Source organism: Schistocerca gregaria, chromosome X, assembly GCF_023897955.1.
Source record: "Schistocerca gregaria isolate iqSchGreg1 chromosome X, iqSchGreg1.2, whole genome shotgun sequence".
In the NCBI taxonomy this organism is placed as follows: Eukaryota; Metazoa; Arthropoda; class Insecta; order Orthoptera; family Acrididae; genus Schistocerca; species Schistocerca gregaria.
In genome coordinates, this window is record NC_064931.1 from 595,233,601 (window position 1) to 595,254,506 (window position 20,906).

General features: G+C 43.4%; 1 protein-coding gene across 1 annotated transcript in view; it reads left to right on the forward strand.

Moving 5' to 3' along the window:
* Positions 1-17,718, forward strand: part of LOC126298234 (coiled-coil domain-containing protein 63) — a 244,825-nt gene extending 227,107 nt beyond the window's left edge. The window contains exon 8 of the mRNA XM_049989540.1: positions 17,600-17,718. Within this exon, the coding sequence (XP_049845497.1) occupies positions 17,600-17,718 (119 nt within the window). The remainder of the gene's footprint in view (positions 1-17,599) is intronic.
* Positions 17,719-20,906: the final 3,188 nt, after the last annotated feature.

The following is a 20,906-nucleotide window of genomic DNA, read 5'->3' on the forward strand; positions in this document are numbered from 1 at the left end:
TTGGAAATTAACTGATTAATGATTTCCTTCTACTCTGCAGGCGTCATTAGATGTTGTTTCGAGTTCTTTACCACTTGTGGATCATCTGAGTAGAAAAGTATTCATTGCACAAAAACGTGTAATCAGAATAATTGCTGGAGCCCACCCACGGTCATCCTGCAGACATCTATTTAAGGATCTAGGGATCCTCACAGTAACCTCACAGTATATATATTCCCTTCTGAAATTTGTTGATAATAATCCAACCCAATTCAAAAGTAATAGCAGTGTGCATACCTATAACACCAGGAGAAAGGATGATCTTCACTATGCAGGGTTAAATCTGACTTTGGCACAGAAAGGGGTAAATTATGCTGCCACAAAAGTCTTTGGGCACCTACCAAACAGCATCAAAAGCCTGACAGATAGCCAACTAACATTTAAAAATAAATTAAAAGAATTTCTAGATGACAACTCCTTCTACTCATTGGCTGAATTTTTAGATATAAACTAAGTAAAAAAAAAAAAAAAAACAAAAAAACTTAATCATTAGTGTCATGCAATATTTTGTGTAATGTAATTTCTTGTACAGACATCTTTTATTAACCTGACACGTTCCACATCATTACGAAGTGTCGTATTCATGATCTATGGAACAAGTATTAATCTAATCTAATCTAATTTAATCTGACGTCCCTCGTAGGTTTATACGTCTTTCAAGATTGTTTTATCAGCGGGCTCGTCTCCCTCGTGATATGGAGATGAGGTCTCCCCCTACCACTGATACGTGTCTCGCTGGCATATCTGCAGGCCGTCGTTACGGCATTGGGGCAGCGCATCTATGTGGCGAACTCAGGTGAGCGACATTCGTCCCTCATTATCCGCTTTGCTGGCGGTATGGATGCACGCGCCCGGCGGTTTACGTAGCAGCCATCATACGGACGACCACTCGCTGAGAGCGGGGCAACAGGCGAGTGGCCCTGCAACGCGGCTAAGGAAACACGGACTCTAACCAGATTCATCCAAGGTAACGGCTCTAATTGGACGGGCAAGTGTTTTAATGCATTTAGAATTAGAATGTGTTTTAGGTCTCGACTTTTCAAGTCTTCTATGGAGAAATTGTATACTGGACGCATGAGATTCACAATGTATTAGCACCAAGACTGAGCAAGATAAATTGTAACGAAAATGAAAGCTGTAATCGAATGCTAAATGTTATTGAAAGTCACCGTTTTAGCAGTGGAACTGAAAATTTGCATGAATGAATGGCTGATGAAACTGATTATGAGTATCAACAATGTTTAGAATTAACAAAAATCTTCAATTTAGTTACATACACTCCTGGAAATTGAAATAAGAACACCGTGAATTCATTGTCCCAGGAAAGAGAAACTTTATTGACACATTCCTGGGGTCAGATACATCACATGATCACACTGACAGAACCACATGCACAGAGCATCCACAATGTCGGCACTAGTACAGTGTATATCCACCTTTCGCAGCAATGCAGGCTGCTATTCTCCCACGGAGACGATCGTAGAGATGCTGGATGTAGTCCTGTGGAACGGCTTGCCATGCCATTTCCACCTGGCGCCTCAGTTGGACCGGCGTTCGTGCTGGACGTGCAGACCGCGTGAGACGACGCTTCATCCAGTCCCAAACATGCTCAATGGGGGACAGATCCGGAAATCTTGCTGGCCAGGGTAGTTGACTTATACCTTCTAGAGCACGTTGGGTGGCACGGGATACATGCGGACGTGCATTGTCCTGTTGGAACAGAAAGTTCCCTTGCCGGTCTAGGAATGATAGAACGATGGGTTCGATGACGGTTTGGATGTACCGTGCACTATTCAGTGTCCCCTCGACGATCACCAAAAGGTGTACGGCCAGTGTAGGAGATCGCTCCCCACACCATGATGCCGGGTGTTGGCCCTGTGTGCCTCGGTCGTATGCAGTCCTGATTGTGGCGCTCACCTGCACGGCGCCAAACACGCATACGACCATAATTGGCACCAAGGCAGAAGCGACTCTCATCGCTGAAGACGACACGTCTCCATTCGTCCCTCCATTCACGCCTGTCGCGACACCACTGGAGGCGGGCTGCACGATGTTGGGGCGTGAGCGGAAGACGGCCTAACGGTGTGCGGGACCGTAGCCCAGCTTCATGGAGACGGTTGCGAATGGTCCTCGCCGATACCCCAGGAGCAACAGTGTCCCTAATTTGCTGGGAAGTGGCGGTGCGGTCCCCTACGGCACTGCGTAGGATCCTACGGTCTTGGCGTGCATCCGTGCGTCGCTGCGGTCCGGTCCCAGGTCGACGGGCACGTGCACCTTCCGCCGACCACTGGCGACAACGTCGATGTACTGTGGAGACCTCACGCCCCACGTGTTGAGCAATTCGGCGGTACGTCCACCCGGCCTCCCGCATGCCCACTATACGCCCTCGCTCAAAGTCCGTCAACTGCACATACGGTTCACGTCCAAGCTGTTGCGGCATGCTACCATTGTTGAAGACTGCGATGGAGCTCCGTATGCCACGCAAACTGGCTGACACTGACGGCGGCGGTGCACAAATGCTGCGCAGCTAGCGCCATTCGACGGCCAACACCGCGGTTCCTGGTGTGTCCGGTGTGCCTTGCGTGTGATCATTGCTTGTACAGCCCTCTCGCAGTGTCCGGAGCAAGCATGGTGGGTCTGACACACCGGTGTCAATGTGTTCTTTTTTCCATTTCCAGGAGCGTAGTTGGCCTTGTTGGTTAGTCGAGCTAATGAACTAATAGCACCCGTTAAAGTTTATGACGTTAGCCGCACTGACCAGAATGAGGGAGGACGTACAAGGTGAAGCGGAAAGGGAAACGCATCGCGAATACAAACATCACAAATTCGCAGCCTGTGTGCGTGTGAGAGCTAGCGTGTGACATCTGTGTGGCCATAGACAGTGCTCAGCCGGTGTATCATACGACAAGGCAGCATTAGTCATCCTCGGCAACTTTCGCTAAGCTATGCGAAGTTTATTCGCGCACACTTTCTTGCACAGTTCACCTGAGTGCAGACAACTCGCATGGCCCACGGGCCTACAGAGTTCTAATGGGCACAGTCGGATGATAAAGGAATACTGTCCACATATTCGAGCCTAGTATCAGATCCTAATAGAATTTTCCTCTCGCTTCTCCTCTCTGAGGCAAATCCAAAATTCCTACCACCTCACTCGCTTTCCTGTTATCCAACTTTTATCAACCTACCATCACCGTTCCTCAGATGATTTCTGTAGCTACTCCGCATTACCATATCCTTTTTGAAACATATACGATTATACCAGTGTCCATCCTTTCACTGCCCTATTGCCATTCGGGTTCATGACAACTGTGCGCATTGGACACACATCTATATTTTTCCCCTGACCATACCTTTGAATATACAGTGTGTTCTTTTTACCTGAAGACACTGAAATATCACGAAAGCTACTCACCGGATCAAAAAAAGTTACAAAAGTTACAATTCCAAATTTTTGGTGTTGTGGGGTTGGGGGGGGGGGGGTGAGGTGGGGGGGGGGGGGATATCCTACAACGATACCCCACTCGACCCACCACCCCACCACGTGTGTGGGTCGTGGAGGGCAACCTTGATTCTTAATGCAGATTACGATTCTACGGTAAAATCTACATATGTTTCGTCGGAAGGATTTTCTTCGTTTGGCCACAGATGGCGCTGTAATTGTAGGAACAGAAAGGGGTACATACTCGTAATTTACGACATTCCACTCAATGGCCCTTGAATATCCTGTGACACGTGGGTCCCGACCTCCATGCTACGTGGGTATGACAGGCCGGTATTTCATAACTCGTAATTGGAAACCCCATCCGCAACGTTGCATTCTTCTAACATATCGAACAGGGGACTACTCGATGGGACACCGTGGCCGTGTCGTGAATTGCGACTGGAGCTTACGTAACGTGCAGACGGATAACATATAGGGGTTCTAATCATTACAATACTTTCACAGTGTTTATTGCCTGCACATCTATCATTTGGAGAACAGACGTGGGACTGGACGGTGAATGTTGCAGCCACAGACGAAAATATTTAAATGATCCTGATGTGCGACGAATGAAGGGGAAATGTTGAGACTGCTATTGCCTTGTATGCTGAGCGTTTTCCATAGAAAGGTCGCTCTCGTTCATTCTCTTACAAGGTTGTGAATTCCTTTATGTATATTACTGCACAGACCGGCAAAAGGAAACGAAGCAAACGTGTTACATAAGCAGCTAATGAAATAGTTGTACTAGCGGCACTGTACCACAATCCACGGATAATCGTCCGGCAATTACACCGCTTGTCCGATATGTCTGTAGGTAGTTTTGTCACAATACTCCATCGTCATAAGTACGAGCGTTGAAACTTAAATAGTGGCAACAATTTATCCATAACCGATACAAAAGAGTTACATGTTTGCAACTGTTACTGTCCTTCAAAGTAGTCGCCAGCGTTGTGTAGAACCCGTTGCCAGCGATGTGGGAGGCGTAGTATACCGTTAGCAGAGCCTGTTCTGTTGATGGTGCGAATGGAGCGGTCTACTGCCTATCTAATCTCATGAACAGCTCTGAAGCGCATGCCACGAAGTGGTTCCTTCATCTTCGGAATGAAATCAAAGTCTACGTTTAACGTAGATGAATTTTTTTCTGTGGGGATATTTAATAGGTAAGGTGTACCAACAAGTGCTAACAGGCTGTCAAGACATTGTCGACCGCACCATAAACACATGGGCTGACATTCCCGCAGACCGGGGAGTATAGTGGATGGTACAGTACTTCCCAGTCCCATGGACTGAACAGAGCAGCCACAGCTTGCGATGTATGCTCCCGCGCATTGTCGTTCAAAATGATCGGTGGGTTGCCCAGAAAGTGTCGCCGCTTCTTTCGCAAAGCTGGTGGCAGGTGATGCTCCAAAAACGAATAGTAATACTGTACATTGACGGTATGCGTTAGAATAATACCATCACAGTTGTACACGAGAATCACAGTAACTTTCACCATAGTGGGGCTCTGACGCACTTTCGACTGTCGTGGTGACCCATAATGACACCATTCGTTGCATTAGCGTTTCAGTTTTGGCTTCGTGGTATTCAGTTCAGGACTGTTCCAGAGATTCGAGAGGCACTAGACCGCTCCATTCGCACCATCAACAGAACAGGCTCTGTTAACGGTATACTACGCCTTCCTCATCGCTAGCAACGGGCTCTACACAACGCTGGTGACTACTTTGAAGGGCAGTAACAGGTGAAAACATGTAACTCTTTTGTATCGGTTGTGAATAAATAGTTGCCACTATTTATGTTCCAACTCTCGTATCATCCATACTACGTACACCATGTCCCGATTTCAATAACTGGTTAGTGTTTTGTGAATGACGACTTGGACAATCCACACTGGTTACGCAAGTTGACCATCAACGTCCATGGCCGGTTATTGTATGGTGTGGTATCATGGGGAGCAAACTCATTTGTCGGTATTTTATCGACGGCATATAGAATGGACAGAGGTGTCCCCATTAATTGGTCTGCCAGGTCTGTGGGGATATTTAAGAGATAAAGTGTATCAACAAGTGCTAACAGGCTGTCAAGACATGGTCGACCGTACCATAAACACTTGTGCTGACATTCCCTCAGATATTCTTCTGTTCTGTGTACGGTCATTTGAAAAGATTTCAAAGTTGGTCCCAGCTACCCACACGCAGGGTGGGTTGGAGGGGGGGGGGGGGAGGTCGAGGATGTTCTCCTCCGAGACATGTTTTGATTCGATGTGTGCTTTTCGAGATATTTCAGTGTCCTTAGTTAAAATGAACAACCTGTATATTTGACTGTGTTTATAATCCAAATAATTCCCACGGGTCTCTCAGTCACTTCAACACTGCCAAAAAATAAGTATAGCGACAGGACACTCCTTCCAAACGCATTTACCTGAAGTTCTTTTACCATCACTCAGTATGGTTTGTATCGGCATGTCGATTCTATTTCGACGCGCATTTGCCGCTGGTGAATCAAGCACCTTAATTGTGCCTCTTACCAGTTCATTTTGATGACATTCTGTCGACAAATCAGTGGGCTCTCACTCATGGTGAATATCGGCTATTCCTTCCAAACTAGCTTTTTTACTTGATAATCGAGGTCTTCTAGCATAACCGCTTCCCAGTAACATAATTCAAGAAGTGCCTGTACTTCTATTCGAGGCCGGCGTCCCCGTATCTTTCTCACTTTAGTCTAGTGGTGATGTTTTCCCAACACAAGCTTCTGTTTTCGGTAACCCTACCCATTCGAAGTAACTCTTGCATTGTCCTTCACGCCGGCTGTGGTATGACCATCGCGTTCTACCTTTTCGTGCACTTGCGGCCACGCAGTGCAACTTTCTCACTTTAGTCTAGTGGTGATGTTTTCCCAACACAAGCTTCTGTTTTCGGTAACCCTACCCATTCGAAGTAACTCTTGCATTGTCCTTCACGCCGGCTGTGGTATGACCATCGCGTTCTACCTTTTCGTGCACTTGCGGCCACGCAGTGCAACTTTGCATGTCATGATTCCGCCAGTTAATATTTTGCGGAAGTAGCATATGACCTCAGTCCATTGAGGCCTGTAGTGGCCTTGTTTTGGTGCCACTACAGGTCTCTGCCACCAACTGTCCTGTTGGGCTTCTGATCCTCTACCATATCGCGCGGCCGTTGAACATCTAGCGACTTCCATACGCACACCGCTAAGTGTTTAATTCCACACTATAACGCGCTCAGTATGTGTTCGTCTAAACGGCTAGCAATGATCAAAACTTTGTAGCATACATGACACTCACCTGTAGTGACTGTTTTGAATACTGCGTCATTCTGACGACCATCTAGTCCGCCAGGGCTCAGTATACAAGTAGAATGTTTGCCTGGAAATCGACGTACTTAAGGCATTTTCTTCACCTAGAACTACGCTGCAGATTCCTGATCTAGTACCTGTTTCTTGATCAACAGCTGGAGTGATACCTTCTGCGATGGTATGGTGTTTTTCCGTCTACTGGAATTTGTTCACTTCCACTATTTAATCAAAAGTATCCGAACAACCCCAAAAACATTGGGTTCTCGTATTGGGTGCATTGGGCTGCCACCTACTGTCAGGTAAGCCATATCGGTGACCTCGGTAGTCATCAGACACCGTTAGAGAGCAGAATAGGTCGCTCCGCGGAACTCACGGAGTTCGAACGTGGTCTGGTGACTGGGTGTCACTTGTGTCATACGGTACGTCTGTACGTGAGATTTCCACGATCCTAAACATTCCTAGCTCAATGTGATACTGAAGTGGAAACGTGAAGGGACACGTACAGCACAAAAGTGTACAGGCCGACCTCGTCTGTTGACTGACAGAGACCGCCGACAGTTGAAGAGGGTCGTAATGTGTAATAGGCAGACATCTATCCAGACCATTACACAGGAATTCCAAGCTGCATCAGGATCCCCTGCAAGTACTATGAAAGTTAGGTGGGAGGTGAGAAAACTTGGATTTCATGGTCGAGCGGCTGTTCATAAGCCTCACATCACGCTGCTAAATGCCAAACGACGCCTCGATTGGTGTAAGGAGCGTAAACATTGGACATTGACTAAACAGTGGAAAAATGTTTTGTGGAGTGACGAATCAAGGTACACAACGTGGATATCTTATGTCAGGGTGTGGGTATGTCGAATGCCAGCGTGTGTAGTGGCAACAGTAAAATTCGGGGGAGGGGTGTTATGGATCAAATGGCTCTGAGCAGTATGGGACTTAACTTCTGAGGTCATCAGTCCCCTAGAACTTAGAACTAATTTAACCTAACTAACCTAAGGACACCACACACAACCATCCCCGAGGCAGGATTCGAACCTGTGACCATAGCGGTCGCGCGATTCCAGATTGCGGCGCTTAGAACCACTCGGCCACACCGGCCGGCGAGGGGTATTATGGTGTGGTCGTGTTTTTCATGGAGGGGGCTTCCACCCCTTGTTTTGCGTGCCACTATCACATCACAGGCCTACATTGATGTTTTACGCTCATTCCTTGTTCCCACTGTGGAAGATCAATTCGGGGATGGCGATTGCATCTTTCAACACGATCGAGAACCTTTTTATAGTGCAATCACTGTGGCGGAGTGGTTACACGACAATAACATCACTGTAATGGACTGGCCTGCACAAAGTCCTGACCTGAACCCTATAGAACACCTTTGGGATGTTTTGGAACGCCGACATCGTGCCAGGTCTCACCGACCGACATCGATACCTTTCCTGAGCGCAGCACTCCGTGAGGAATGGGCTGGCATTACCAAAGAAATCTTCCAGCACCTGGTTGAACGTATGCCTGTGAGAGGTGAAGCTGTCATCAAGGCTATGGGTGAGCTAACACCATACTGAATTCCAACATTATCGATGGAGGGTGCCACGAAGCTGCCCTGAAGCTGCATATAACATAGATCAACCAGGAAATCCAGTTTAAAACACATGCTGTACTGTGTGTTAGCATGGTCCATAAGACTTTGCTCACTTGTGCAAAGAGGATTCCTTATCTATATTTGCATAATACGCAAGTTACCGAGTAGTGCATGGTGCACAGTACCTTGTACAAAAACTAATCATTTGCTTCCCTATTCCACTTGAAAATGGAGTGAGGGAAAAACGACTGTGTATATGCCTTCGTACAAGCCGCAGTTTGCCTCATCGTATCTTCGTGGTCCTTACGAGAAATGTAGCCTGGTGGTTACAGAACCGTTGTGCAGTCTGTCTCAAATGCCGGTTCTCTCTATTTTTTCAGAGATTTGTAAACTGTTGTTTATCTGAGGCTACTAAGTAAAACCAGTTTTTTTTATAAGTTATACGTTGTATGTTGTTATTTTAACAATACACAAACTGCTACCCAAGTTTGTCTTAACTCAGAGTTCTTGACGTAGAATCATGCAGTTGCTAGTAGTTTGTGCCATCACGTTCATGCACATATCATAATTTAACAGTAGCATCCAGAATACGCATAAAACTGACAAGCCATACTCCAGATGACCGCAACATTTGTCCGCCTGGTTAGCTGTGTGGTAATGTGTTCGCCTACCATATAGTGAGCCCGGGTTCGATTTTCGGCGGGGATGGACATTTTCTCCGCTCGTGGATTGGGTGTTGTGCTATCATCAGCTCATCATCACCGACGGGCAAGTCACCCAGTGTGGCGTCACCTGAATTAAGACTTGCAGCCAGCGGCCGAACTTCCCCACATGGGGCCTCCCAGCCATCAATGCCACAAGATTGTTTTACTTTCTTTTATACTGTAACTCTGAACAGTCGATAACTCCTTTGAAAGTTCAACAGCAGAAATCAGTTTTGATATGCTCGCTCACTAAAATGCAAATCATTAACATTTACTACCATGAAATTGTCGGAATTATGGTTCCACAGCATGCCACGTAGATATTTTTACCCTAGACTTAAGGCAATAATGACACTATAACTTATCTTAGAAGACAGATTAAGCAAAGGCAAGCCTACGCTTCTGGCATTTGTAGACTTAGAGAAAGCTTTTGACTGGAATATTCTCTCTGAAATTCTGAAGGTGGGAGGGGTCAAATACAGAGCGAAAGGTTATTTATAATTTGTACAGAAATCAGATGGCAGTTATAATAGTCGAGGGGCATGAAAGGGAAGCACTGGTTGGGAAAGGAATGAGACAGGATTGTAGCCTATCGCCGATGTCATTGAGTCTATATATTGAGGAAGCAGTAAAGGAAACAAAAGAAAAATTTGGAGTAGGAATTAAAATCCATGGAGAAGAAATAGAAACTTTGAGGTTTGCAGATGATATTGTAATTCTGTCAGAGACAGCAAATGACCTGAGAGAGCAGTTGAATGGAATGGACAGTGTCTTGAAAGGAGGATATGAGCCGAACATCAACAAAAGGAAAACGACGATAATGGAATGTAGGCGAATTTAATCAGGTGATGCTCAAGGAATGAGATTAGGAAGTGGGACACTTAAAGTAGTAGATCAGTTTTGCTATTTGGGAAGCAAAATAGCTGAAGATGGTCGAAGTAGGGAAGATATAAACTGTAGACTGGCAATGGCAAGAAAAGCGCTTCTGAAGAAGGGAAATTTGTTAACATCGAATGTGGATGTAAGTGGCAGGAATTTGTATGGAAAAAATGGTTCAAATGGCTCTGAGGACTATGGGACTCAACATCTGATGTCATAAGTACCCTAGAACGTAGAAATACTTAAACCTAACTAACCTAAGGACATCACACACATCCATGCCCGAGGCAGGATTCGAACCTGAGACCGTAGCAGTCACGTGGTTCCGGACTGAAGTGCCTAGAACCGCACGGCCACCGCGGCCGGCATTTGAATGGAGTGTAGCCATGTATGGAAGTGAAAAAGAAAAGAAGAGAATAGAAGCTTTCGAAATGTGGTGCTACAGAAGAATGCTGAAGATTAGATGGGTAGATCACGTAACTAATGAGCAGGTACTGAATAGAATTAGGGAGAAGAGGAATCTGTGGCATGACTTGACTAGAGGAAGGGATCGGTTGGTAGGACATGTTCTGAGGCATTAAGGGATCACCAAATTAATGTTCGAGGGAAGCATGGAGGGGAAAAAAACGTAGAGGGAGGTCAAGAGATGAATATACTAAGCAGATTCAGAGGGATGTAGGTTGCAGTAGGTATTTGGAGATGAAGAATCTTGCACAGGATAGAGTAGCATAGAGAGCTGCATCAGACCAGTCTCAGGACTGAAGACCTCAACAACAACAACAACAACAACAACAAAAACAACATCAACAACATCGAAAGAAAGTCAAATAATTCACTAAAACTCTAGAACCTTCCAGAAATGGTTTTTATGACCAATCATCAATTTTTTTCGAAACATTTTGCTTGTTAGCGAAAATCAATTACAACATTTTTTTTTCCAAAATTACTCAAGCATAGAAATATAAGTTCTCGCTCAGCTAACTCTGTATTGTGACTCATCGAGCAGAGAGCTACACAGAGCACATAGACGCCAAGTGTTAACACTGTCAGTGGAGGATATATAAAGTATTTCTTCCGGGGGATGCGGAAAACAGTGGAGTCGTTGTTGTAATGTGTAAACGGAGGGATTTCCCGAACGTCCTAGAGGACGTGATTATTGGCTTTCGGACCAAGGGTGGAAGTATTTCCTAAACTGATAAGTTTGTGAATTATTCGCATCCTACCGTGGTTAGCGGATACCGTGCGTGGCAGAACATCGCTCTCCAGATTCGGCGCCGAGGCAACTGCAGTGCGCCAAAGGCCACAGATGACAGGGGTGAAAGACGACTGCAGAGATGTCTGCGGGCGAATAGTCATGCAACTGTTGAGCAACTGACTGTCCAGATAAACCAAGGGGCTACCACACCAGTGACTCCTCAACGATCGTTCAGCGGACGTTGCTCGTAAGGACCTCCGCAGCGGGTGCCTTGTTCGTACGACTATGCTGATTGCTCTTCATCGGCAACGAAGTCTGGAATTTGAACTGCAATACCACCACCGGACGTCCACTGAGGGGTAATAGGTTCCCTTTTCGGAAGAATCACGTTTTATGCTCTATGGCACAGAAGGCCGTTGGCTTGTACGTTTGAAAGCAAACACCCTGATACGACCGTGAGAAGGGCCCAGCCAGGAGACGGTAGCGTTGTGGTCTAGGTAATGGCATTCGTGTTGTGGTCCCACCGTTCCGGTAGGCACAGTGGATCAACACAAATACGCCTCTATCCTTGGGGATCAGGGCCACCCCTAGATACTGCTTGTTTTTCCTCGGCACAATGGCATCTACCAGCAGGGCAATGCAACGTGACATACAGCTTCCATTGTACGCGCGTGGTTCGAAGAGCACCAGGATGAGTTTGTAATACTCCTCTGGCCATCAGAGCTCCCGGATGTAAAACCAGGCGAGAATCTGAGTTGCTGAGCAGTTCAAATAAGATTTGAATTTCATTTCAAATAGGTACACATACAATTCAAATACGTGCTCGTTCAATTATACTTGATCTAGGCTCGACATGTTGAAGAAAATAAATGTTTAAATTCGGTGGTAGGCAACATCATCAAAAATCTTAGTAAATGCTTTCTCTGAAAATTAGTTTCAACTCTTAGTTCAGAAGCCCACTCGATGTAAATAGTTGCGAAAACATAATGAACCTCTTAGCGGCAAAGAATCCCGAGCATATAGGCAGCGTTATGTCGGACACAGGGATTTGCAACAATATGGTCGTTGTAACAAGACTGAACACCGAAACATCCAAAGAAACCAAAAATAAATGGGAATTACATCTACTTTAAACAACCAGATAAAAATTTGCTTGACGGCTTCCTAAGAGACAGCCTCCTTTCCTTCCGAATTAACTACTTAAGAATAGACGAGATGTGGCTTTCAGTTCAAAGAAATAGTATCGACAGCAGTGGAGGGATCTATACCAATTAAATTAATAAGAAACAGACCTGACCCACCATGAAACACAAATCAGGTCACAACACTTTTGCAGGAGCAATGAATTCACACATCAAATTTAAAAGAAAACAAAATTCCTAATATTAGCGAAGTTTTGCAGAAGCTCGAAATTTAGTGTGAACTTCATGTTAAGATGCTTTTAATAGTTCCACAGCGAAACACTGCTTCGAAATCAGGTAGAAAATCCAAAGAGATTCTGGTCGTATGTGAAGTAACCCAGTGAAGTGGCATAATCAACACTTCCATTGCGCAATAGTGGTGGTAATGTTACCGGTGACAAAGCCACTAAAGCTGAGTTACGACAGACTGTCTTCCGAAATTACTTCACCAACAGGAAGGAAGTATATATTCCAGAATTCGAATCAAGAACTGCTGACAATAGGAGTAACTTACAAGAAGATATCCTCGGTTTAGTAAATCACGTTACATCACTTAATAATGGCAAGTCCTCCGTTCCAGACTGTATACCAATTAGAATCCTTTACGAGAATGCTGATATAATAACTGAGTACTTAGCAATCTTATACGACGGCTCACTCGATGAAAGATCCGCATCTAAGGACTACAAAGCTGTAAAGGTCGCGCCAACACTCAAGAAAGGAAGTAGGAGTAATTCTAAGAATAACAGACCTATTTCACTAATGTCGATTTGAAATAGGATTTTGGAACTTATACTGTGTTCAAACGTTATGTATTACCTCGAGGAAAACGATCTCTTGACGCAGTACCACGGATTCAAAAAATATCGCTCTTGAGAAACAGAAATAGCTCTTTATTCGTACCGAGTAATGAGTACTTTCGATAGGGGATATCAAATTTATTCGATATTTCTAGAGCTCCATAAGGTTTTAGAAACCGTTCCCCACAAGCGGATCTTGATCAGTTGCTTGCCTATAGGATATCGTCTCAGTTGTGTGACTGGATTCGTGATTCCTGTCAGAAAGATCAAAGCTCGTGGTTGCTGGAGGGAAGGCACCAAGTAAAACAGAAGTAATATGTGGTGCTCCCCAAGGAGGTGTTACAGGTCCGCTACTGTTCATGTATATGTTTTAGGACATCATCTAAGCAGCCATCTTAGATTGTTTCCATAGGATGCTGCCATTTACCGTATCGTAAAGTCATAAGGAGATCAAAACCAACTGCTAAAAGATTTAGGCAAGGTATCTGTGTGGTGCGGAAAGTGGTAGTAGAATTCTTCTTGTTTGCGTGGGTAACAGAACGCATTCTCACATTGGGAAGTTGCCATCTCCTGGCTTACTGGTTGCAGTCCTCGTCACACGAGTACACTTTGCAGATCATTTAAATTACACTTTTGAATTAATAAAGTGATTTATCGTACGCCAATGCAGACTAAATCTTATATAGCCTTTCAGAATAACGATGGTTAATAGCTCTATACTTGAAATAATTGTGAAGACACCTAAAATAAGAAAAAAACCGTAAATTTTACAAATTCCCTTAAAACTGACATCCTGACGCATAATATGTTTTTGTACATACAGCAGAAAATGACTTAAATAGTTTAGGGTAAATAGTTCATTAGAGAGTACTTTCTTTATAATGTTAAAAGTTACGTAATATTTCAGTTGTCAAATAGTTACTCATCCAGATGCTTGTCATTATTATTTCCATTTGTTATGCTGTTACAATGAGCGATGGCGTGAAAGCTGCTTGAATGTGACGGACGAACCTTGAAACTTGTTAATAATTAATTATGAAGGATCGCATGTACCATACATGGGTAACACATGCTTAATGTAAAGTTGCAATTGTAAAATTCATAGAGAACAAATCTTATCTATATAAGATAAGTAGAGTTGATATTATCCGCAGTTTATTTACTTTATGGAAAATACTACGTTTAGAAACCGATTATAATGAATTCGGAACTGGGAATAGTGAATGAGACAAATTACGAAGCTTATTGGCTACGGTTATTGTATGCGCCAGCCAGTCCGATGAGAGAACGTTCGCCCGTTCCAGATACACACTGTTCAGTGATGCTATGTGGCCACCTATGAAAAGTCTGAATAACCACCTTTTACTTCGCAGGCCGCTGCCAGACGTGCAGGACGAGAGTCAGTGTGGGTCTGGAAGGTACTGACAGGGGTGTGGTTTCCATGTAGACTGCTAAGTTCCTTAGTTGCGGATCCATTGTACGAACAGCCTAATCGAGGTGGCCGCACAGATTCTCGCCTGGGTTAAAACCCGGGGGTTCTGGTGGCCGGAGGAGTATGACAAACTCGTCCTGGTGCTCTTTGAACCACGCGCGTACACTGCAAACTGTATGTCACGTTGCATTGTCCTGCTGGTTGATGACACTGTGCCAAGGAAAAACTAACTGTATCTAGTGGTGGACCTGATCCGCAAGGATACATGCTCGGTCAGGAGATCGGTAACGAATTATAAATTTATTCCCGTTGCCAAGTAAAATCTCTGCCCATACTCATTCATAAGAACTATCTAGTTAAATCCTAGACTAATATCTATCTTATCTAATAGAGGTAAACCTGTGGTAGCCAAATTTTTGCTGAGATTCGAGTAAAACAGAAACTATTTCATTCGGAAAAGGGTGAAAATCGTGACGTGAAAAATGCGAAAATAAATCACATTAACGCTTAGATTCGTCTGAGTTATTTCAGTGCACATCCTTACAATAAAAAACACTACTGGTATCTAGGGACCAGCTAGTCTGACTTAATAACCACGGTGCTGTTTTGGAATGTGGTAGAATTTAATTAGATGCCAGTTAGATTACTTCATAATAGTAGTTACAAGAATAAAATTTTATGATTGAAATTTACTATTTATCAGTCTTGAGAGTTTAGCTGAAGAATCAATCTACGGTCACTGTTTTGCATCTATAACGATGATTTGCACAAAATCAGGGTTAAAAATTTGACAGTCATTTATGTCTTTAAAAAAGTTTTAGTTAGAGGTTGTGGGCTTCTATATCAGGAAAATAATTTCAAACTCACAGATATGTCGGTTGCCTTGCGTGTTACGCGCTTACCGCAGAGTGGAATAAAAAGCATCTACAAACGCTGATCTGAGATGAGAATTTCGTCTTTAGAAAGATAAAGCGTTTATTGATGGCGTGCAAAATTACGTAATACCTCCTGCTACGCGAGCAACAGGTGTCCTCGAGTTGCCGCAATATTCGTTCAGACAGAAACTTTTATCAGTAATGTCATGCTGTCGATCCATTATTGTGTACTGCTGGCTAACAGTGCCAAACAACTTTACATGACCTAGATTGGAGTACCTGAATAAGCGCCAGAAGCAAATTACTCCCAACACATTCACATTTGTTACTGCATCCCACTGTGAATGGATAAAGGCGCATGACATAGACATTCTGAATTTATATCGTTCTGCGTAATCAGGGGCACAGTAAAACATTTAATATTTAGCATTGTGAACAATGATGGGAACTTATATAGGAAAATGACAAACATGGCAAGAAAAGGAAACAGTTATCTCATTTAAAATTAGCAGCTTTCAAATCAACGATAAAATGGAAAAGAGATCTTTAACTTCAGCGTACTGCGTTTATTAATTTCCCTTCGGACTGCCTACAGACAGCTTGTTCTCATTTAACATTATTCCATCAGAATGGTATATGACGTCACTACTTTCGTGACGAACTGTTGCTTAGTATAAGGGGCAGTTAGATGAAAGCGGGACATAGAAAAAATGAAGTAATCTTCTTACTACCTTCATAGTAACCTCCATAAATGTTAATGCATTTATTCATCTGTGAGCAAGGCGGTAATTGCCTACTTGGACAAGTGCTTGTTGTAACATACTGAATTATGATTGTACCCAGTCGTGCAGCTCTTCGTCCGAAGCAAATCGGCGGCCACGAATAACTTTCTTCAGGGCTCCAAAACTATTCTCACATTGTCAGTGTATTAAGAGTTATGGAGATTACGTTTGAAATAATAACCAGTTTACTTATTTTTTTCCGCCTGTCTCGATTTCGTTGGACTGACCCTTAAAATATCATTTGACATGTTACTTTGAAAATGTTGCTTCCATCACAATTTACAAATAACGTTGAAAATTTCACAGGAACTGAACTCAGTAGAGACGTAATCACTGTATTCTTAGCCTTAGAGAGGTTTTATCCTGTTTTATGCTAGGGTGTCCCGTATTAAAAGAAATATCAGTTATTGCCAGTATTATTATATTTAAACCATATGTGAAGATCTTCTAAGCTTTAAACGCACACCCTGTCCGTTCTAGATTTGCACGTTTCTTTACTCGAATTGGCGTTTGTGAGATAAATAATACTGAAACTGTTTCTGTTCGAACTAATTTTGGTTTTTGTCATTTAGGAAACCAGAAGAGTGAAAGTAGTGCAACTGGATTGTTTCGTAAATACTTACAACTATGTTCCTAGTATGATCACTAAAGTAATGGTAGCATCAACTGTTTGTTCCACTCATAGAGAAACTTAGGAGAAACGGAACTCTGGCGAATGAGCGAGGAAAAGCACACTCTTCCAGTGGTCAATCACACAATTTGCAGGAACGATTTAAAACTGGCTAGTTGTAAAATTCTACGTTTTTATACCGCTTTCTCAGGATATACACAATGTTGAAATAATTATAATAAAAATACGAGGAATGTAAGCCGCTATTTTCAAAGTTCGATTGGTGTTAGTAACGTTTTGTCCCATGCAAGCCGCTATTTTCAACTTTCAATCGGTGTTAATAACGTTTTGTCCCAAAATGGTTCAAATAGCCCTGAGCACTATGGGACTTAACTTCTGAGGTCATAAGTCCCCTAGAACTTAGAGCTACTTATACCTAACTAACCTAAGGACATCACACACACCAATGCCCGCGGCAGGATTCGAATCTGCGACCGTAGCGGTCGCGTGGTTCCTGACTCTACCGCCTAGAACCGCTCGGTCACAGAGTCCGGCGTTTTGTCCCAAGCACGTCGCGAAAATATCCTAACTAAACGTATAAAATCTGTTTAGCCAGAAGACTGGTTGAGTGGCTCACTTGTTAGTCGTAACACATACGAGTAATATACAATTATTTTCTCTGTTATACTAGCTGTAACGTAACGTATTGTTTTGTTTCTCCGTGTTACAGGTGAAGAGACACGAGTGACGACGCACAATGTTATGCTCTATCTTGGCATAATAGAAAGGTGTTGCAACGATCTGGCTAACAGCTTAAATAATGATCAGGATGCAAACACAGTGTCATGAGCTTCCTTGCACTGTAACTAATGATCTGCTACATTCTTCCTAACAATAAAGCCTTATTGAATGTCTTCTCTCCTACAGGTATTTGGTGTTTGAAATGCATCAGTGTATCGTTTCACAATACATTACTGGTCGTAAAGCGTTTACTTTACTATTGTTGAATTGAGAATTCACACGAAATGTTTATGATAATAAAGTAGTGTTATCATTAATTTGCAAATGAAGTTGTGTGATAATTACTGAAAAAGTTAAAAACTGAAAACTGCGCTAGGTTTTCATGTTGTTATCCTCTAACAGACTGCGCGACTGCGGTACAGGTAAAAAGTAAAGTGAATTCCTTTATGGTTTGCAATAATAATTTATTCAGAGGGTCACAGTTCGTAATTTTTCAATCAGTGAGAATAATTTGTCATTCTGAATAGGTGGAGTTTTTCCTTTCAGCGGTCGCAACAGAAAGGGCGGAGGTGTGGGTCAGTAAGTAGAGAGCGACGAGCTGCCGACTTCGCCAGCACACTGCCGTTCCGTTTCCAGGCGCGCAAATCACTTCACAGCAGAGAGGCTCTAATGGGATCTCAAAGGCGCTCTTCTTCTGATTCACTGAAGCCACAGGGATTCTTTCTACTTCTTTTTATCTTCTTTTTTTTCACAACAGGGAATGAAATACACTCCCCGGGGACGGATATCTTTTCGCGTTTACAGGTACAGAAGTTCTCGTTTTCTCTTTAAAAAATCGCGACGAAGTGTAATATTTCTGGCTTTACAGCCATCATATTCGGCTACAAGAAGCTCTTAGTGCAGTTGAGAAGGCAGCAGTGACAAGATGACATAATTTGGTGTGAGGGACCGATGAGAGACGGTTTGCTCGGTACGGTTATCGTGAGAAACACCGCCTAAATTGTGGTCCTTCTCCGTGACTGGCTGCTGCGTTCCGAAATTGCCCGCCAAAACAATAATATTTTTACTCATTTTAGTGAAGCTAATGAGCGTATTTACTTGAATTTCATATTAAAGCATCTCTCAATAGTTTGCTATCATTCCATTATTTCAGAAGTATTACTAACCAGCAGAATAATAAACAACGGCAAAACGAAAAGACAGACGAAGCACTTCGGCAGTCTTCGGATCGTACCTAACGGTGGTTCGGTTGTGTCGGAGAGATGTGTTGTCTGCCGCGGTAGGTGTCGTATAAGACTTTATTAGTAAACCCTAGTTATTTCGACATTTAGTTGAGAACAGTGTGACAGTAATTAGTAAAATACGCAGTTCATTATTTTGTTGAAGAATGAAAATTATTTGCAACTCTAAAGTGGAATGTAATTGTGTGGTTTCTCGTTTTCTGCTAATTAAAGGTGAATGGTATCCCGTAGAAACAAAAAATTGAAAATTTCATTATTAGTATAATATCAGTTCCTCGCTAAGAGTTTCTTACAGCCTCAAGATAACGGATTCACGACCTACGTGCTGTTTTCTGCTCAGGGGCAACAATTATATAAGACTGGAGGAACCTCGCATGTACTGCAACATTAGTACAAATGAGATCAGTGACATAGTGCAGGAAGATCTGCAGCGGATAGGCACTTGGTGCAGGGAGTGGCAACTGACCCTTAACATAGACAAATGCAATGTATTGCGAATACATAGACAGAAGGATCCTTTATTGTATGATTATATGATAGCGGAACAAACACTGGTAGCAGTTACTTCTGTAAAATATCTGGGAGTATGCGTGCGGAACGATTTGAAGTGGAATGATCATATAAAATTAAGTGTTGGTAAGGCGGATACCAGGTTGAGATTCACTGGCAGAGTCCTTAGAAAATGTAGTCCATCAACAAAGGAGGTGGCTTACAAAACACTCGTTCGACCTATACTTGAGTATTGCTCATCAGTGTGGGATCCGTACCAGATCGGGTTGACGGAGGAGATAGAGAAGATCCAAAGAAGAGCGGCGCGTTTCGTCACAGGGTTATTTGGTAAGCGTGATGGCGTTACGGAGATGTTTAGTAAACTCAAGTGGCAGACTCTGCAAGAGAGGCGCTCTGCATCGCGGTGTAGCTTGCTCGCCAGGTTTCGAGAGGGGGCGTTTCTGGATGAGGTATGGAAGATATTGCTTCCCCCTACTTATACCTCCCGAGGAGATCACGAATGTAAAATTAGAGAGAGTCGAGCGCGCACGGAGGCTTTCAGACAGTCGTCCTTCCCGCGAACCATACGCGACTGGAACAGGAAAGGGAGGTAATGACAGTGGCACGTAAAGTGCCCTCCGCCACACACCGTTGGGTGGCTTGCGTAGTATAAATGTAGATGTAGATGTAGATCATCTGTGGTAACACAGGGGACGTATGAAAGAGAAGTTTTGAAGGGGAGGGTTTTATCACAGTCGCGCATTTATCTCCATCACTCTCCCCTCCTCTTTTTTTACTTGCAGTAATGCTTTCTGCATCACAAAAAATTACCTTAATGATCTATGACGTAGATACTAAATTATTGGAAACAGTTTAAGCGTCAAACGAATCTGAGCAGAAATAAAACGCACACAACAGCAGGTAGGTCAAATAAAGTCCAGATTCAGGTCCGAAAAACTGCTAGCGCTCTGCTGTTTGTAAAGAAACACACCTAACCTAATTTTTTGTGGTTTGTTTAGTCTGTGCAGTTTAGAACGATCAGCCCTCTTCTTACAATGGACCTGTAGCAGAACGTATGAAACACATAGAAAGTACCATATCTCAAGTTTTAGTATATCCTTGTGTCTGACTTAAATTTTTCTAAGCATTTATAGTAACACTCTCAATGACTGCTATAATATGGAACTTAAATAATAGTACTGATGACTGAAATAACAATTGTTATTATACACTGAAGCGCCGAAGAAACTAGTATAGGCATGCGTATTCAAATACACAGATATGTAGACAGGCAGAATACGGCGCTGAGGTTGGCAACACCAATATAACTGTTCAGGCTCTGTAATGATGTGCGACGAGTGCAGTTGGAGTGATATGGGACCGCTGATGGGTCTAGACACAACTATCACAGGTGACACGTCAGTAAGCATCCTGTCTAACCTCATGCATCCATATATGTACATTGTGCATTCCGATGGATTTTGGCAATTCCAGGAGGTCCATGCGACACCACAAACGTCCAGAATTGCTATCGAGCCCTACACGATATTAAGCATGTGTATCAGT